General features: G+C 42.5%; 1 protein-coding gene across 4 annotated transcripts in view; it reads left to right on the forward strand.

Moving 5' to 3' along the window:
- The window catches only part of UPK1B (uroplakin 1B), a 58,165-nt gene extending 42,451 nt beyond the window's left edge, over positions 1-15,714 (forward strand). For 3 of the 4 annotated variants that reach the window (XM_045036982.1, XM_045036984.1, XM_003991661.5), the window contains 5 exons: positions 809-883; positions 1,821-1,943; positions 4,033-4,212; positions 11,184-11,267; positions 14,776-15,714. In XM_045036982.1, the coding sequence (XP_044892917.1) occupies positions 809-883; positions 1,821-1,943; positions 4,033-4,212; positions 11,184-11,267; positions 14,776-14,826 (513 nt within the window). In that variant the 3' untranslated portion in view covers positions 14,827-15,714. The remainder of the gene's footprint in view (positions 1-808; positions 884-1,820; positions 1,944-4,032; positions 4,213-11,183; positions 11,268-14,775) is intronic. The other variant, XM_045036983.1, reaches the window with a different exon arrangement.
- The last annotated feature ends 374 nt before the right edge of the window (positions 15,715-16,088 follow it).

A 16,088-nucleotide genomic window follows, 5' to 3' on the forward strand; every position in this document is an offset into this window, starting at 1 on the left:
CGGACACTGCAGCAGGGGACCAACAGTGAATGTGCAAGGCTGAGGAAAGCAAAGACAGACCCTCACAAATATCCCTGATTCAGAGGCAACTTGCTGTTCAGATATTTTCCAGTCACAAACAGGGGCTGCATGGCGGGGAGGCATCACGTGAACACGTGCATGCACGCATGTGAGTGTGGACACACACACATGAGAGCAACACCACACAGCAAGGTCTGTTCCACTCGCCTGGCCCATAACTGGAAGGGTGGGGCTTGAGAGAAGAATGCCGGTGAAGAGCTGTGTACTTGGAGGCTGCCTGCTCCTCTCAGGACCCTTGTCAGGAGGGACAATGGATATTCAACACGATCCGGTCATCTTTTTCTGACCTTTGTAATTCTAAATTTCCAGTAAACCGTAAAGAAAATTTATCTTAATGAGGGGATTTTTGAAGCTGTACATAGTGTCCGATCCACCAAAACTCTTTTGCCAGCCATTGAACACACACACGCACGCACACCCCAGTTCATTCTCTTGTATTTGTTTTTCTCAGTTAAAGTAGAAATATAGGATATACTGGACTGAGAAAGCTCTGTATTCAATAGCCATTTGTTGTCTGGGGATAAGGAGAGAATTGAGCTGATTAGCACCTAGCACCTAGCACCCAGACTTGCTCCAAGCAGCTGATCAATGAAGGTTTGTTGAATAATTTCATTATTGATTAGATGGTTACACTTTGATGAATATGCTGAAAGAATATAACAATTTTTTTTTAATTCTCTCTTTGGAGATACATGTAATTCTTTTTTTTAATTTGTTTCCCTTCCAGTATTTCATTCTGATGTTTATAGTATATGGCTTTGAAGTGGCATCTTGTATCACAGCAGCAACACAACGAGACTTTGTGAGTACAATCACAAAAAGCACAGAGCAAAAATGATCACATGAATCACTGTTATCATCATAACAATATAAGAGCTGACATGTATTAAGCCCTTACACTGTACCAGGCACTCCAATATGTGCATTAATATTAAATACATAACTACTTGGGGCACCTGGGTGGCAAAGCATCCGACTTTGCCTCAAGGTCATGATCTCACGGTGTGTGAGTTCGAGCCCCGCTTCAGGCTCTGTGCTGACAGCTCGGAGCCTGGAGCCTGCTTTGGATTCTGTGTCTTCCTCTCTCTCTGCCCCTCCCCGGCTCTCACTCTGTCTCTCTCTGTCTCAAAAATAAACATTTAAAAAATTTAAATATAACTACTTAATCCTCATAAGAACTCTATGAAGTAGGTATTATCACTGTGGTCATTTTATAGATTAAAAAAAAAAAATGAGACTTAAAAAGGTGAAGTAACTTGTCCAAGGTTACACAACTGGTAAGGGAAGGAGAAGAATCCTGAGTCCAGGCAGAGCGACTCCAGGACCCAAGCTTGTACTGTTGTGCTCTTCCCCACACTGCAGTAGCCTGTAGCCCTCCAACAGGATGGGCAATAATCCACAGCATCTAAGACTTCCTCTCAATTCAGCATCCCTGTTTCTCTCCTTTTCTCCATTTCCCAGTTCAAGCCACCCTACGATGCCTGCCCCCTGCCCTAGTCTCACTGGGATTTCTTTGAGGATGGTAGACTTTAAATTCCCCCTCATAAGGACTTCAGACATGCAGAGCAACCTCCCACATGCACCACCCTTCTTGGTGCCTCTGAGCACAGTTTTACTCCAGCAGTTTTACTCCAGAAGATAACGTACAGTGCCCCCAGCAACAGGCAGAGCAAATCATTTTGCTTCCTTGGGGATGAGTGTGCTAACTCTTCTTCTTGTGTTGCCTCCTCCTACCATAGTTCACGCCCAACCTCTTCCTGAAGCAGATGCTGGAGAGGTACCAAAATAATAGCCCTCCAAACAATGACGACCAATGGAAAAACAATGGAGTCACCAAGACCTGGGACAGACTCATGCTCCAGGTAATGCCTGCAGTCTTGGGGAGACTCCAGTATCCAGGTGTGAAGATGTGGTTGGAAGTGAAGTCAAAGTGTGGGGACCACAGTCTCTAGGCCGTTTCCTTCAAAAAGAGACTGGACATAGGCAAATTCATTTATTCCTCTCATCTATGCCTCTTGTGTGCACATCACTCAGTGGGACCCCAAGATCTCTATTTTATTCTCAATCCATGATGTTGATTAACTTCCATTTAGGGATAATGACATTGTTAAGAAATCTAGAGGCACATGCTGCCTCTTAGAACTCAGGCATCACTTACATTAAAAGAAAAAGTTTGCTTCCTCCACACCACAGTGAACTCAAGTAGCAATCATTCCCTATTTTGCTTATGTGGTACCTATGGGCTAGTCCTCCTAAGGACCATGGGGTATGAGTTGATTTGAATGTCCACTTTTCTCTAACTGGCCATCATACCTTATATGCAAGTTTACCTTAAATATCATCAAAAATCCAAGTCTTTCAGAATATCCATAATCACCCCTACTGCCTTTGTAAACTTTTATCCCTACATAAACCCGAATCTGACCCAACTCTCACACTGCCCCCTCTCTCCCCTCCCCTCTACCTGCTCACAGTACATCATCAGCAAACTCCCGTATAGCCTCTGTGCCTTCTTTAATGTCTCTTTACCCTCTATCTTCTATCATTTCCTTCATTTATCTCAATATTCCTATTCCAATAATTCTTTTTACCCCATTAGAACCTCCAATTCATTGGCCACTTTTTTTACTTTCTATCACTCTTCTGACCACAGGTCACGTACTTTTTCCACTCTTTTAATAAGAACTAAGCCCTTTGAATGGAAATGGGAATGCCCACATATTTTGAAAAACCTTCTTACCAACTTTTAAAAACCCAGTCTAAAATAATCCTGGCTCAAACTTAACCATTCTTCCCCCAAAAGTCTCAGGTCAAAATGCAGGATACTTATTTCCCTTGGTGAGAGATTTTCCATAATCCAGTAGCAAAATAGGACATGCTTTAAAGACAGCTGATTTATCATCAAGTTTGTTGCGAAGTATTTATTCTAAACGTTGAGAGGGGCCTGTAGTTTTAAGTTCCTCCCCTTGAAACATTTGAACAGAATTTAGAAAAAGGAAGGGAAATGATGTGAAGTATGTTTCATCCCTTAATCTCAACTCTATCCAGGTTGTGAGGACATTAGCTATGTGTTCACTGATCTTCGTTTCCTATGTAGAGACATAGCTGTGTTCCACCAGGTTTTGGTTATTTTTTCTCCCATTATTAAAGTCATACATAATTACTTTAGAAAATGTTAAAAATATAGAAATGTAAATAAGAATTATTCCTAATTTCTTTACCACTAGAAGTTTTAATTTTCTGATTTTTGACTTGCTCATATGTCGTGAGAATAATTATAGCTCTCTCACACTGCTGTATCAAGATATTCATATTAATAATAATTAACATTTAGCAAGGGTTTACTATGGACCAGGCATTGTACAAAACAGATTAGGTGCATTAACTAATCCTCACTGAAACTCTGAGGACCATGGGCTGTGTTAAGGAAACTAGGCCATGTTTTACAGTTAAGGAAAATGAGGCATAGGGAGTTGAACTCATCAAAGGCCATGGAGTGCATCAATAGCTAGTAAAGTAACAAATGTTGAAGTATTTTCCAACCTCTAAAACATAAGTTATTAATACCCTCAGCTCTTGTTTGGGGAATTTTATTTTTTTCTTAATTTTTTTTAACATTTATTTTTTTGAGACAGAGAGAGACAGAGCATGAACAGGGGAGGGTCAGAGAGAGAGGGAGAGACACAGAATCCGAAACAGGCTCCAGGCTCTGAGCTATTGGCACAGAGCCCGACGCGGGGTTCGAACTCACAGACCATGAGATCGTGACCTGAGCTGAAGTCAGATGCTCAACCGACTGAGCCACCCAGGCGCCCCTGTTTGGGGAATTTTAGTAAACGCAAGATATGGTATACTTTCTTTATCTTCTTTCTCCATAAAATCTCAGTTGCTACATTGGTGGCTCTAGCAAGGACCATGAAAGAGAATTTTGTATCTCTCTTCCACTGACAGGACAATTGCTGTGGTGTAAATGGTCCATCAGACTGGCAGAAATATACGTCTGCCTTCCGGACCGAGAATAATGATGCCGACTATCCCTGGCCTCGCCAGTGCTGTGTGATGGACAGTCTTAAAAAACCTCTCAACCTGGAGGCCTGCAAGCTAGGAGTGCCTGGTTACTACCACAAGCAGGTGAGTCCTCGCCACCACTCCAGACCGGCCAGGTTTCCTGCTCTTCATGAGGGAAATACTGCTTAACTGTAGGTAATAGTCCTCATAAAGAATTCCGCATCCTTTTTCCTAAACCTTTTGTCAACTATATCCTTCTCTGGTAGTAAAATATGGATGCTAAGATTAGCAGGGTGATCTGGGAAAATCTACATATTAAAAGAATTGACAGAAAATGAGAATTGCAATAACAAAGTCCAACTTTTTTAAATGCAAACTATTTGCACAATGTATAGAATTGGTGCTTCAATTTTTTTTAACGTTTATTTTTGAGAGAGAGAGAAAGAGAGAGTGAGAGAGAGCATGATCAGAGGAGGGACAAGAGAGAGGGAGACACAGAATCTGAATTAGGCTCCCAGCTCTGAGCTGTTAGCACAGAGCCCAAGGCAGGGCTCAAACCCATGAACCAAGAGATCATGACCTGAGCCGAAGTCAGATGCTTAATCAACTGAGCCACCTAGGGACCCCTAGAACTGGTATTTCAAAAACTATTTACATAAAGCAGAGATTTGCTCTATTTTTGCAAAATGTAAATTGGAAGGGGTGTATAAAGAGAGAATGCTTTGCTAATTTCCAAAGCAATGGCAATTGCTGATGGTAAATGCAGTAATTATATAACCACATTCCTTATTCAGTGATAATATAGGATAATACTTTTCTTCATGTTTATTTTTTTATTTTGAGAGAGAGAGAGAGAAAGCTAGCATGTAAGTGGGGGAGGGGAAGAGAGAGAGAGAGAGAGAGAGAGAGAGAGAAATCTAGCATGTAAGTGGGGGAGGGAAAGAGAGAGAGAGAGAAAGAGAGAGAGAGAATCCCAAGCAGGCTCCACCCTGTCAGCTTGAAGCCCAACATGGGGCTCAATCTCATGAACCATGAGATCATGACCTAAGCCAAAATCAAGAGTCAGTGGCTTAACCAACTAAGCCACCTAGGTCCCCCTAGGATAGTCTTAATAAAATATTAGATTGGTGATTTGGTTACAGATGGTTTTTGAGTGTTTCCAGCCTGATGAGAATGATATAATGATCCTGAAAACTAACATTTATTGAGTACTTACTAAAGCCAGACACTGTTCCAAGTACCATATGTATATTAACTCATTTAAAGGTCAAAGGTAGGGGGCACCTGGGTGGCTCAGTTCATTGAGCGTCTGACTTTGGCTCAGGTCGTGATGTTACAGTCCATGGGTTCGAGCCCCACATCAGGCTCTGTGCTGACAGCTCAGAGCCTGCAGCTTGCTTCGGATTCTGTGTTTCCCCCCCTCTCTCTCTGCCCCTCCCCTGCTCACTCTCGCACATGCACACTCTCTCTCTGTCTCTCAAAAAGAAATAAAAACGTTAAAAAAAAGTAGGCACCATTATGATTCTTACTTTAGGGATGAGGAACTAAGATGTAGAGATATAAGAAGTACCTAGCCCAAGGTCACTCAGCTAGTAAATGGTTGAATCAGGATTAATACCCCAGCAGTCTGGTTCCAGAGCCTAGCCTGTAAGCCAAGAAAGAATTTGGAAATATTCCCAAATAGCCCAACGCGAATCCTCGTATCATTGTAGCCAGCCTCTGAAAGGTTTATACTGCTTTGCGAGTTACCATTTTGAGGAAAGTTGGTTGTGTGCCAGTTTGTTAAATAATTTGAGACATGTCAGACTCCTTAGTCTGGCAGTAAATAATGCAACGTGCACGTTCAGAATGAAGGACACTGTACAGCTAATCATCATCCCACATCTGGAAGGGTGCCTGGACTGGGATTGGATGCATTAATCCAGAAAAGGACGTGGGGGTGATGTAGATTATTTTGCAGAATCCTTCAAAGCAACCCTTATTTAGCTTTTCAGCAGCATTGTTTTAGTGTCATTTTAATCAGGTACATTCAGACTGCTCTAAAGATTCAATTTATTCCTTATAATCACAATATGCAATATAATTATCACTCTCAGGAGTAATAAAATGCTTTCCATATTTCAACCTTGGCACTGACCCTCACAAACATATCTTGATTGGACTGTAATTACATAGAAATTATATCATCTCTGTGAGAGAGGCAGAAAGGGGTATTTGCCCTCAGATAATCAGTTTATCTCCCTAGGACATGTGATTTTCTAGTAGGGAGGGACCTTCACTCGAGTTTTGACAACCCTTCTCACATTCTCCCTTTCGGTTCCTTGGCCTCACCTGTCCTTAACATTTCCATCTCCTTACCCACCCACCAGCTACACCACAGCTACAAACTCATCATCACGCAACCCTACCCTCCTGCCAAATTCCTAGACCTGAAATTCTTCTCTCTGTCCCCGTCTCTAACTTCCTTCTGTCTCTAACTCCCTGTGCTCCTCCTTTCTCAATCTCACTCATTCTTCACTCTCGACATAGTTCTTATCTTCTAATCCTTTCCACTTCTCCCCCTCCTGGTCCTCCAGATTCCCACACACCACAATCCTTTCCACGTTATAAGTCCTGCTAATTCTCCTATAGCAATCCCTTTCCACAAAGCAAAATATGCCACCCAGTACTTCATACACTGTACTTCTGTCATTGCAGTTGACATATTGTAAGTATTTTTTCACAAGGCTCCTTTTTTCTGAGTCCCCTTGAGGACCATGCATTACTCCATTCTGTGTCTCCAGTACCCCACAGGCTGCCTGGCACAATGCAGGCATTGGGGAATGTTTGGTGGGTGGGTGGTTGAAGAGATAAATGACTCTTTTTCATATCCATATTGTGGCTTTTCAAAATCTGCATAAATGAAGGCTAACAAAATTAGGGATGTCATCATAAGTTGGTGATAATAGAAATCAACCAGGGCGCCTGGGGGGCTCAGTCGGTTCAGTGTCTGACTCTTGATCTCAGCTCAGGTCATGATCTCGCAGTTCGTGAGTTTGAACCCCATGTTGCACTCTGCGATGACAGCACAGAGCCTGCTTGGGATTCTCTTTCTGCCCTTCTTCTCTCTCCCTCTCTCTCTCTTTCTTCCCTCTCTCTCAAAATAAACTTAAAAAAATAAATAAATAAACCAGAATTTCATATAGCGTGTAAGATGCTGGTATATGTAGGGGCGCCTGGGTGGCGCAGTCGGTTAAGCGTCCGACTTCAGCCAGGTCACGATCTCGCGGTCCGTGAGTTCGAGCCCCGCGTCGGGCTCTGGGCTGATGGCTGGGAGCCTGGAGCCTGTTTCCGATTCTGTGTCTCCCTCTCTCTCTGCCCCTCCCCCGTTCATGCTCTGTCTCTCTCTGTCCCAAAAATTAAAAAAAAAAAAAAAGATGCTGGTATGTGTATTCTTACTCATGCTCCAACTGCCCTAGAAATGCTACGCGCTATCTAATCACTATACCTCAAGAACATTATCACAGAACTAAGGAAGACCAAAGTAAGCACCACTACAATGATAAAAAGGCATCATGGAAAGGCACTAAATAAGAAGAGGTGAACAACCTGGGGCTTTTGTCTGTGAGTTCCATGAGAACAATACCCATGTCTGTCTTGTCACTGCTGAATGTCCAGCCCAGTGCCTGGCACCTGACATAAGTGGGCTTTTGTACATGTTAGGACAAATGACCCCCCTCCCAGGATTGTCAGGAGGATCAGTGAGTAATGGATACAGGAGTGTTTGTGAACTATTGTGTCACGAATGATACTGTCATAATCATCTCTTCGTATCATGTTCCATTCATTCTATCAATGTTTATTGGGTGCCTATTTGGTGCCAGGCACTTGTGCTGGGTTCTAGAGATTCAACAATGAGCACAATAAGATCCCTGCCCTCCAGAGCTTGCACTGTGGTATGGGAGAGAGGCACCAAACAAGTTACCAAGTAAATACATGATACGTTCCAGGTAGTGATAAATGCCATAGACAGAAATAAAGCAGGGTAGGTATATAAGGAATGATAGGGTTTTTTTTCTCTGTGGTGGTCAGGAAAGGCTTTGTTGAGATAGTATCTGCATAGAGTTCTGAATTAAGTGAGGAAATGAGACCCTGACTCAAAGAAGATTGGGGAAGAGAGTTCTAAGGAAAAGAAGCAGCAAGTGCAAAGGCTCTGAAGTGGGAGCATTCTTAGCTTTTTAAATTTTTTTTAGTTTATTCATTTTGGAAAGAGAGAGAGAGCGAGCACAAACAGTGGAGTGGCAGAGAGAGAAGGAGAGACACAGAATCTGAAGCAGGCTCCAGGCTCTGAGGTGTCAGCACAGAGCCCAACGCAGGGCTCAAACCCATAACTGTGAGATCATGACGTGAGCTGAAGTCAGAGGCTTAACCTACTGAGCCACCCAGGCACCCCTGTTAGCTTTTTAGAGGAACACCAAGGACATCAGCATGGCAAGGCCAGAATGAGTGGAGGAGTAGAAGGCAAGGATGATCTAGGATTTGTAGGGCTTGAATCTGCCGGGAAGGATCCCCCTTAGGAAAAAAAACCTAAAAATACGCATACAAAATTAGGTGCAGGGCCTTGAAATGGTCTTGCAAGTAAGCAGCCCTGGAGCTTAAGCTCATTAGCTTTGCAGGGAAACAGCTTCTGGTAGAGGAAGCTGGGGTCATAGAGGCAGAGCCGCATCAGAGAGCATCCCGCAGGCCATTGCGAAGACTCAGAATTTCATTTTAAGGGTGGTGGAGAGCCATTTCTTTTGAGCAGGGTTTTGAAGTTATCTGATTTATGTTTTATAAGCATCCCTCTGGCACTATATAAAGGCATCCTACTGGATGCCAACAGTAGGCTCAGGCCTCAGGGAGACCAATTAAGAGGCCATTGTAGTAATTCTGGTGTGAGACCATAGTGGACCAAAGTGGTAGCAGGAGTTAGTAAGTGTTTGAATTTGAGATATAGTTTTTAAAGTTTATGTATTATGTATTTTGAGAGGGGGGAAACCAGTGGGGGAGGGGCAGAGAGAGAGGAAGAGAGAGAGAGAGAGAGAGAGAGAGAGAGAGAGAATCCCAAGCAGACTCCATGCTTCCAGTGCAAAGCCCAACACGGGCTCACACCCACAAATCGTGAGATCATGACCCGAGGCAAAGAGTCAGACACTTAACTGACTGAGCCACCCAGGTGTCCCTGAGATATAGTTTAAAAGTAGACCCAGGCTGGCTCAGTTGGAAGAGTATGCTACTCTTGATCTCAGGGTTGTAGGTTTGAGCCCCATGTTGGTGTAGAGATTGCTTAAAAATAAAATCTTAAAAAAATAAAAATAAAGTAGACCCAAAAGGTTTTGCCTGAGTATTTGATGTTGGATAAGAGAAGAACAGTTAGGGCGCCTGTGTGGCTCAGTCGGTTAAGCGTCCGACTTCAGCTCAGGTCACGATCTCGCGGTCCATGAGTTCAAGCCCCGCGTTGGGCTCTGGGCTGATGGCTCAGAGCCTGGAGCCTGCTTCCAATTCTGTGTCTCCCTCTCTCTCTGCCCCTCCCCCGTTCATGCTCTGTCTCTCTCTGTCTCAAAAATAAATAAACATTAAAAAAAATTTAAATAAAGATAATTCAGTTTTTTTACTTGAGCATGTAGTTGAATGGAGACGTCTGTAATATAGAGAAGAATAAATGGAGAAAATAGAGGTACTTAGCAAAGGCAGGGTGCATAAGTGGGTTAACAAGGGACTGGAGCAGGGTCCAAAAAGATGGAACCTTAAACGGTCACCTATAGCCACTGGGCAGGGCCTAAACTTCAAGGTCAGCCTTTGGAGAACATTTCCCTCTGGACATGAAAGTCCACGGAATCATCTGGTGATTGCATTTCCTAGACTTCTCCCAGGGCTTTAGCATGGGTCACTCAGAGGTCATCCCTAGCCCCATGTGTGTGTATTACTCCAACTTCACATGGTGACTGGAACAGAGTGTGCCAAATATACAAACTTTCTGGATTATGGCATGCATGAATGAATGATTTGCTTAATAAAAAATGAATCATTTGCACGCACACATGGCTTTTCAAGCCCTCACTAGAATCCAATAAAGATATGTTGAAACATAGTGTCAAATGAAAGCATGAAACAGGACTTTTTTTAATGGTTAAAAAAAAAACAACTCCGACTTTCATAGATTAGAAGTTTTCTTTAAGAATAAACAAGGGTGCCTGGGTGGCTCAGTCAGTTAAGCGTCCGACTTTGGCTCAGGTCATGATCTCACAGTCCGTGAGTATGAGCCCCGCGTCGGGCTCTGTGCTGACAGCTCAGAGCCTGGAACCTGCTTTAGATTCTGTGTCTCCCTCTCTCTTTGCCCCTCCCTGCTCATGCTCTGTCTCTCTGTCTCAAAAATAAATGAAAACATTAAAAAAAAAAAAAAAAGAATAAATAATCACAGGCACCTGGGTGGCTTAGTTGGGCATCTGACTCTTGGTTCTGGCTCTGGTCATGATCTTGTGGTTTCAGGAGTTCGAGCCCTGTGTTGGGCTCTGTGCTGGCAGTGCAGAACTGCTTGGGATTCTCTCTCTCCTCTCTCTTTCTCTGCCCATCCCCCGCTTGTGCACACTCTCTCTCTCTCTCTCTGAAAAAAAAATAAAACTTCAAAAAAAAAAAAAAAAGAATAAGCAAATTAAAAAGTAATTGTCCCCTCAAAACAACTCACCAATTTAGGAGAGAAAAATACTCAAATTTTATTAAGAATACTTTATATTGTACTTTATACTATAGTTTTTTAAAAAAAGAATAGTTGACAGTATCCGCGTATTCAATTAAAAAAAAAAAAAGTCAGACTAAAATAGCAGCACCTTTGTTAGACTGAGTGATAAAGACACAAAATAATGTGATATAGAGTAGCTGTTGAACAGAATTATTTCTATCCCCTCGGCAGAGCCCTGTTAATACCTGGATGTCCACAGGGATGTTGAAATAGCCTGGTTATGTTAAATTAGACTTTGGAAGAGTATTGATACAAATAGATATCTGCTTTTCCCCCATCTCTTACATCTTTCTCTCTGGTTCCTCTCACACCCATGTGGGATCACCTGCCCCTCCAGGGCTGCTACGAACTCATCTCTGGACCAATGAACAGACATGCCTGGGGGGTCGCCTGGTTTGGATTTGCCATTCTCTGCTGGACTGTGAGTATTTCCCTGCACAAGATAAGGAGAGGACTTGAGATTAACCCCTGGTTAATCCAGCCACACTAGACAGTCTGGAAACAAAACCTTGGACCTGAGGGCTAGTCAGGAAGCTGCTGGCACCAGACCAAGGACAGTGGATTCCCCTGGCAAGTGGGTGTTCACATCCCCTACCAGGGAAGAGATGGGCCCTACTAGCCACATCCTTCTTCAGGCTGATGGGGAAGCATTTGCCTGCCCTTCTGTCTGTCTAGATCTCATGAATTCATTATAGTTAAATACCAAACACTGTCAGCTCCCCATGGCTCCTGCCCAGCATTGATCCGCATTTGCTCCTTCCAAAGAGCTGCCTCCTCCAGGCTCACCTCATCTACTTTATCTGATGTTCATGCAACAGAAAGGTAGGGCAGTGGTTCTCAGCCCTGGCTGCGCATTAAAACTTCCTGGGAGAGCCCAGGGAAAAGAAACTATGCATGAGCCCCAAACTCTGAGATTCTGATTCAGTGGATCTAGGGGCAGGACCCAGGCATTGAAAAAAAAAAAAAAAAAGATTTTTTTTTTCCACATAATTCTAATTTGCTGTCAGGATTTAGAGCCGCTCATTGCATTCAGGAAGAAGTTCTAAACTTTTGGTTTCAGAACCCCTTCACACTCTCAAAAATTACTGAGGACTCCAGCAAGCTTTTATTTATGGGGGCTATATCTATTTATAGTTACGCTATTAGAAATTAACGCAGAATTTTTAAAAATACTTATTAATTCATTTAAAGTAACAATAATAAACTGATTACGTGTTACTGTTAACAATATATTTTTGTGAAAAAAGTGCCTATTTTCTAAAACAAAAACGATGAGAAAAGTAGCATTGTTTTACATTTTTAAAAGTATCTTCGGTGTCTGGTTTTAATAGAAGACAGCTGGGTTCTCATATTTGCTTCTTCACTTCCTCTGTAATAGTATATTGCTTAGGTTGAAGGATTTTAAGAAATCCATCCTCACACTGATAGGTAGTGAAAAAACCAAGAATGTTTTGATAGCCTTATCTAAACGTAATTGTGAATATTCTTTGATATTACACAAAGCTTGACAACTAGTAATTTTTAAACATTAGTTGCAATGTGGGTTCTAAAATTATGTCAACAAACTTTTCAGACTGTTATATTAAAATAGGTTACATCAGTTTGTCTTGAAATTTGCATACGTCATTTACCCGTTCGTGATTGTATTAACAACACGCATCGGTTATTTGGGAAAATATTGGTTCACTGTGTTATGCTGATCTTCCAAATGTAGGCTGAATTCTCTATGCAATATCAATAAATCACATTCATTGTTATTGCCATATTGGAAAGGACCTTAAGCATGGGGGTGCTATGGGCCCATCATGACAGAAACAAGTTTCCTGAGTTTTGCTTGAGTGCCCAAATTTATCACTGGCAACAAGTATTGTCAGTTGTTTTCCTCAAAGTGACAGACTCACTTTGTAAAATTTTGAGAAAATGTCTGCCAAACATCCAATCTGAATAACTGTAGCTTGTCTATTAGTCATTTTTTCAAGTAAAAGTCATGTTGCATGAAAAAATGGCTGGTTTAGCATACAACTCAATTACACGAGTGCTTTGCCTTCAGACAACCATCAGGTTTCACTATGCAACAAACTGCTTTGTGCATACTTTGTTTCAAGAATATTACAAAGATGTATATTCAAAGGTGAACACTTAATAAAATTAGTAATTCTTACTGCTTCACCAAAAACAATCTTAAAATTCTGAAATTCTAAATCTCTTAAGTCTGCCTTTTTTTTTTTTTACTGCAAGTACACAGCAGTGAAGAATACACTGACTACTAACACGGTTTAGTGCCTCTACCTTAAATCCTGCTAAGATGCCAGCAGTTTTACTTTCCACTGCTTTGCATCATCAGTACAAACATGAAAACAGTAAAAAGGGCAAAAAAAAAAAAAAAAAAAAGTCTTAACATCGTTATGCAAAAGGTCTTGACCTCATGGACACCCACAAGGGTCCCTTGGGTGGTTATGCACCACACTTTAGGAAATGCTGGGTTTGGGGTGAGAAGCTGAGTGAGGCAGGCAGGAAGGGAAAATCATTTCCCCTCACCCACCCTCAGGAACTCCCACAACACTCTGCACACACCTCTGTCATGTAATGGTCACTCTACTACAATGGATTTGTCTCCGCCAAAAGCCTGGGAACCAGCAGCGTTCTGTATCCCCAGTGCTTAGCAGAGCACATGGCATGTGCTTGATACTTTGTTGAATGAATGAAAAATTGTAACAGTGAAGTTCCTATTCAGCCATGCTAGCAGCAACTGTGGGATAATGTTTAAAGGCTCTCAAGGACCTTAAAACTCCAGACCAGTTAAAACCCTTGACATTTCCACAAGCCTCAAATGGACTCTGAATCTAGGAAGCCCCCCTGAATGAAATTCAAAAGAGGGAAGGGAAGGAAACCAAGTGTAGTGAGGACCTGCTATGGACAAGGTGTCATATCCAATGCTTTTAGCATTAAATCCCTAGAATAATAGCTAGGTAGGTAGCCAGTCTCCTTGGTTAAGTTCCTCACTCTCTCAGTCTCTTCACTGGGTTCTGGAAGCACTCAGTGGAGTTGTATGCGTAGCACTCAGGACAGTGTCTGATGTGTAGTACGTAGTCAATAAACATCAGACATTAGTAGTAATGATATTTTATGATCTCATTCCATCTTCTAACTTGGGGGGTAGGTGACGAAGATGGTACTATCTCTACTTTCCAGATGTAGGGAGGGAGGAGCAGAGCTGCAGAAGAACCCAGATATTCCAGCCCCTTGCCTGAGTCAAATGCCTTGAGTTCTGTGGCATTCTGCAGGGGCAGCCGCACCAGGTCATAAGCATTTTTGGGAAAAGAGGGAGTCCTGTGGGAGGAGAGGTTCAATAGTAGAAGGTAAGAAAATTGTACCTCCAAATGGTACATATGAGAAATAGGAAGCCACTGGAGGGTCATTAGCCCTGATGGGAAGAAGAAAGGATTTCCCCGGGGGGCTAGTTTAGCACAGAGGTGAGAGGAGCAATCCCAGAAGACCGCAAGTCTGGGTGCAGTTTGGGACAGGGAGGTGGGAAAGGGGGAAGGTGTGTCTGAGTGGCAGGATAGTTACCTCTGCCCCATGAGGTGTTGTTTGTTTGTTTTTAGTTTATTTGCTTATTTACTAAGAGAGAGAGAGAATGCAAGCAGGGGAGGGGCAGACAGAGAGGGAAAGAGAGAATCCCAAGCAGGCTCCATGCTGCCAACGCGATCTCAAGAACTGTTAGATCGTGACCTGAGCCAAAATCAAGAGCCGGTCGCTTAGCAGACTGAGCCACCCTGGTGTCCCTGCCCCACGAGGTTTCTTAAGGTGAGATTACTCTTAAAAATTCAGCATCATCTAAGCCTAAGTGAACCTGACATCCTTTTCCCCCCAAGTATGAGATGTTTCTAAAACAATTCCTTATTTATGTTTTGGCCTTTCTATTCTAGTTTTGGGTTCTCCTGGGTACCATGTTCTACTGGAGCAGAATCGAATATTAAGAATGAAGTGTCGCCATTATACCACCTTCCTCCAGCGACTCTGGACTCCAGCGACTCTGGACCGCGCGCTGCAAGCTTGCTTTCCCAGTATATGTCTCACATCTGAGCCCTGAGGGGATGTGTGCATTCTTACTCAAATTACCAAGTCAGTTGGTGTGGTGTTCCTCTGAGCTCTCAGCCTCTCAAAATTCTCACTAGTGTTTTCAGCTTGGTCTGGGGTTCTGCGACATTTTTATACATGGTAGGAAAAGGAGACTACTTCCACCCCTGTTTATGTTTAATTTGGGGGCATAAAGACATCCACAGGAACCTGTGATATCGCAGTAAGCCCAAGTCTGTATTTGGAAGGCAAATATTTCTCACTGCTTTCTAAAAGAGACTTCCAAAGGCTTTTATTCAAGTCAACTTTGCACAGGTGGGAGAACTAAGGAAAAGTTGGCCTTTGTTCTATGGCCTTTGTTCTTTGGTGTCTTTGGCCTTTGTTCTATGGTGTCTCCCATCTACGCAGACTCTTGTGATTCCCTTAATGCCAACTTAGGACACCTTTATTCTCCAGGACAATATCCAACCTTGAGTTAATAGTGGTTGAAACTTCCTCTCAGACACAGCAGAGTGATATGTTGTATTGAGATCAGTTCTCCCATGAAAAGTATATGGACTTTTGGGGACAAAGAAGGGGCTTGTCACATATTCACCCATGTCAACTTTTGAAACACCTTTCAAACAAGAGAGAAGCAAGCTGGCTATTTGCTACATGATTTATGGTGATTTCTGTTACTGTCAAAATATTCCTCTTCTGAACTATTTCTATTTGTGGTCCTGAAAGAAATTCTTATAATTCAATATTTGTTTGTCTAGTCTTATAAATAAAGAAGGCTTTTAAATATGTTCACCTTGTTTTGTGTTTACCAGTGGCATAATTGGTCATATACAAGTATAACAAAATGAGTGGTCCAACCGCAGGGCATTTTAGGCTCATGGGAATTAAAGTGTAGGAGATGGAAAATGCAATAGGGTGAGGTTTCCTGCTGGATACTCTGTAACCCTGCTGTGCAGTTAAATGGTTGGAACTTCTAAATTTACTTTCACTTTTCACTCCTGCTGCACTTAGCCCAATAGCAGTGATGGAGCTCCAGCTCTTCAATCCTTTTCTTCTACAAAGGAAGCATCTCAAACTTCCAACTGCTGAACTGTGTCCCCTAGGAAGGAAATGTATGTTTCCTTCATGGTCTTACTCGCAGATGACTCACAGAGTGCCTTGA

This window comes from Felis catus, chromosome C2 (genome assembly GCF_018350175.1).
Source record: "Felis catus isolate Fca126 chromosome C2, F.catus_Fca126_mat1.0, whole genome shotgun sequence".
Taxonomy (NCBI): domain Eukaryota; kingdom Metazoa; phylum Chordata; class Mammalia; order Carnivora; family Felidae; genus Felis; species Felis catus.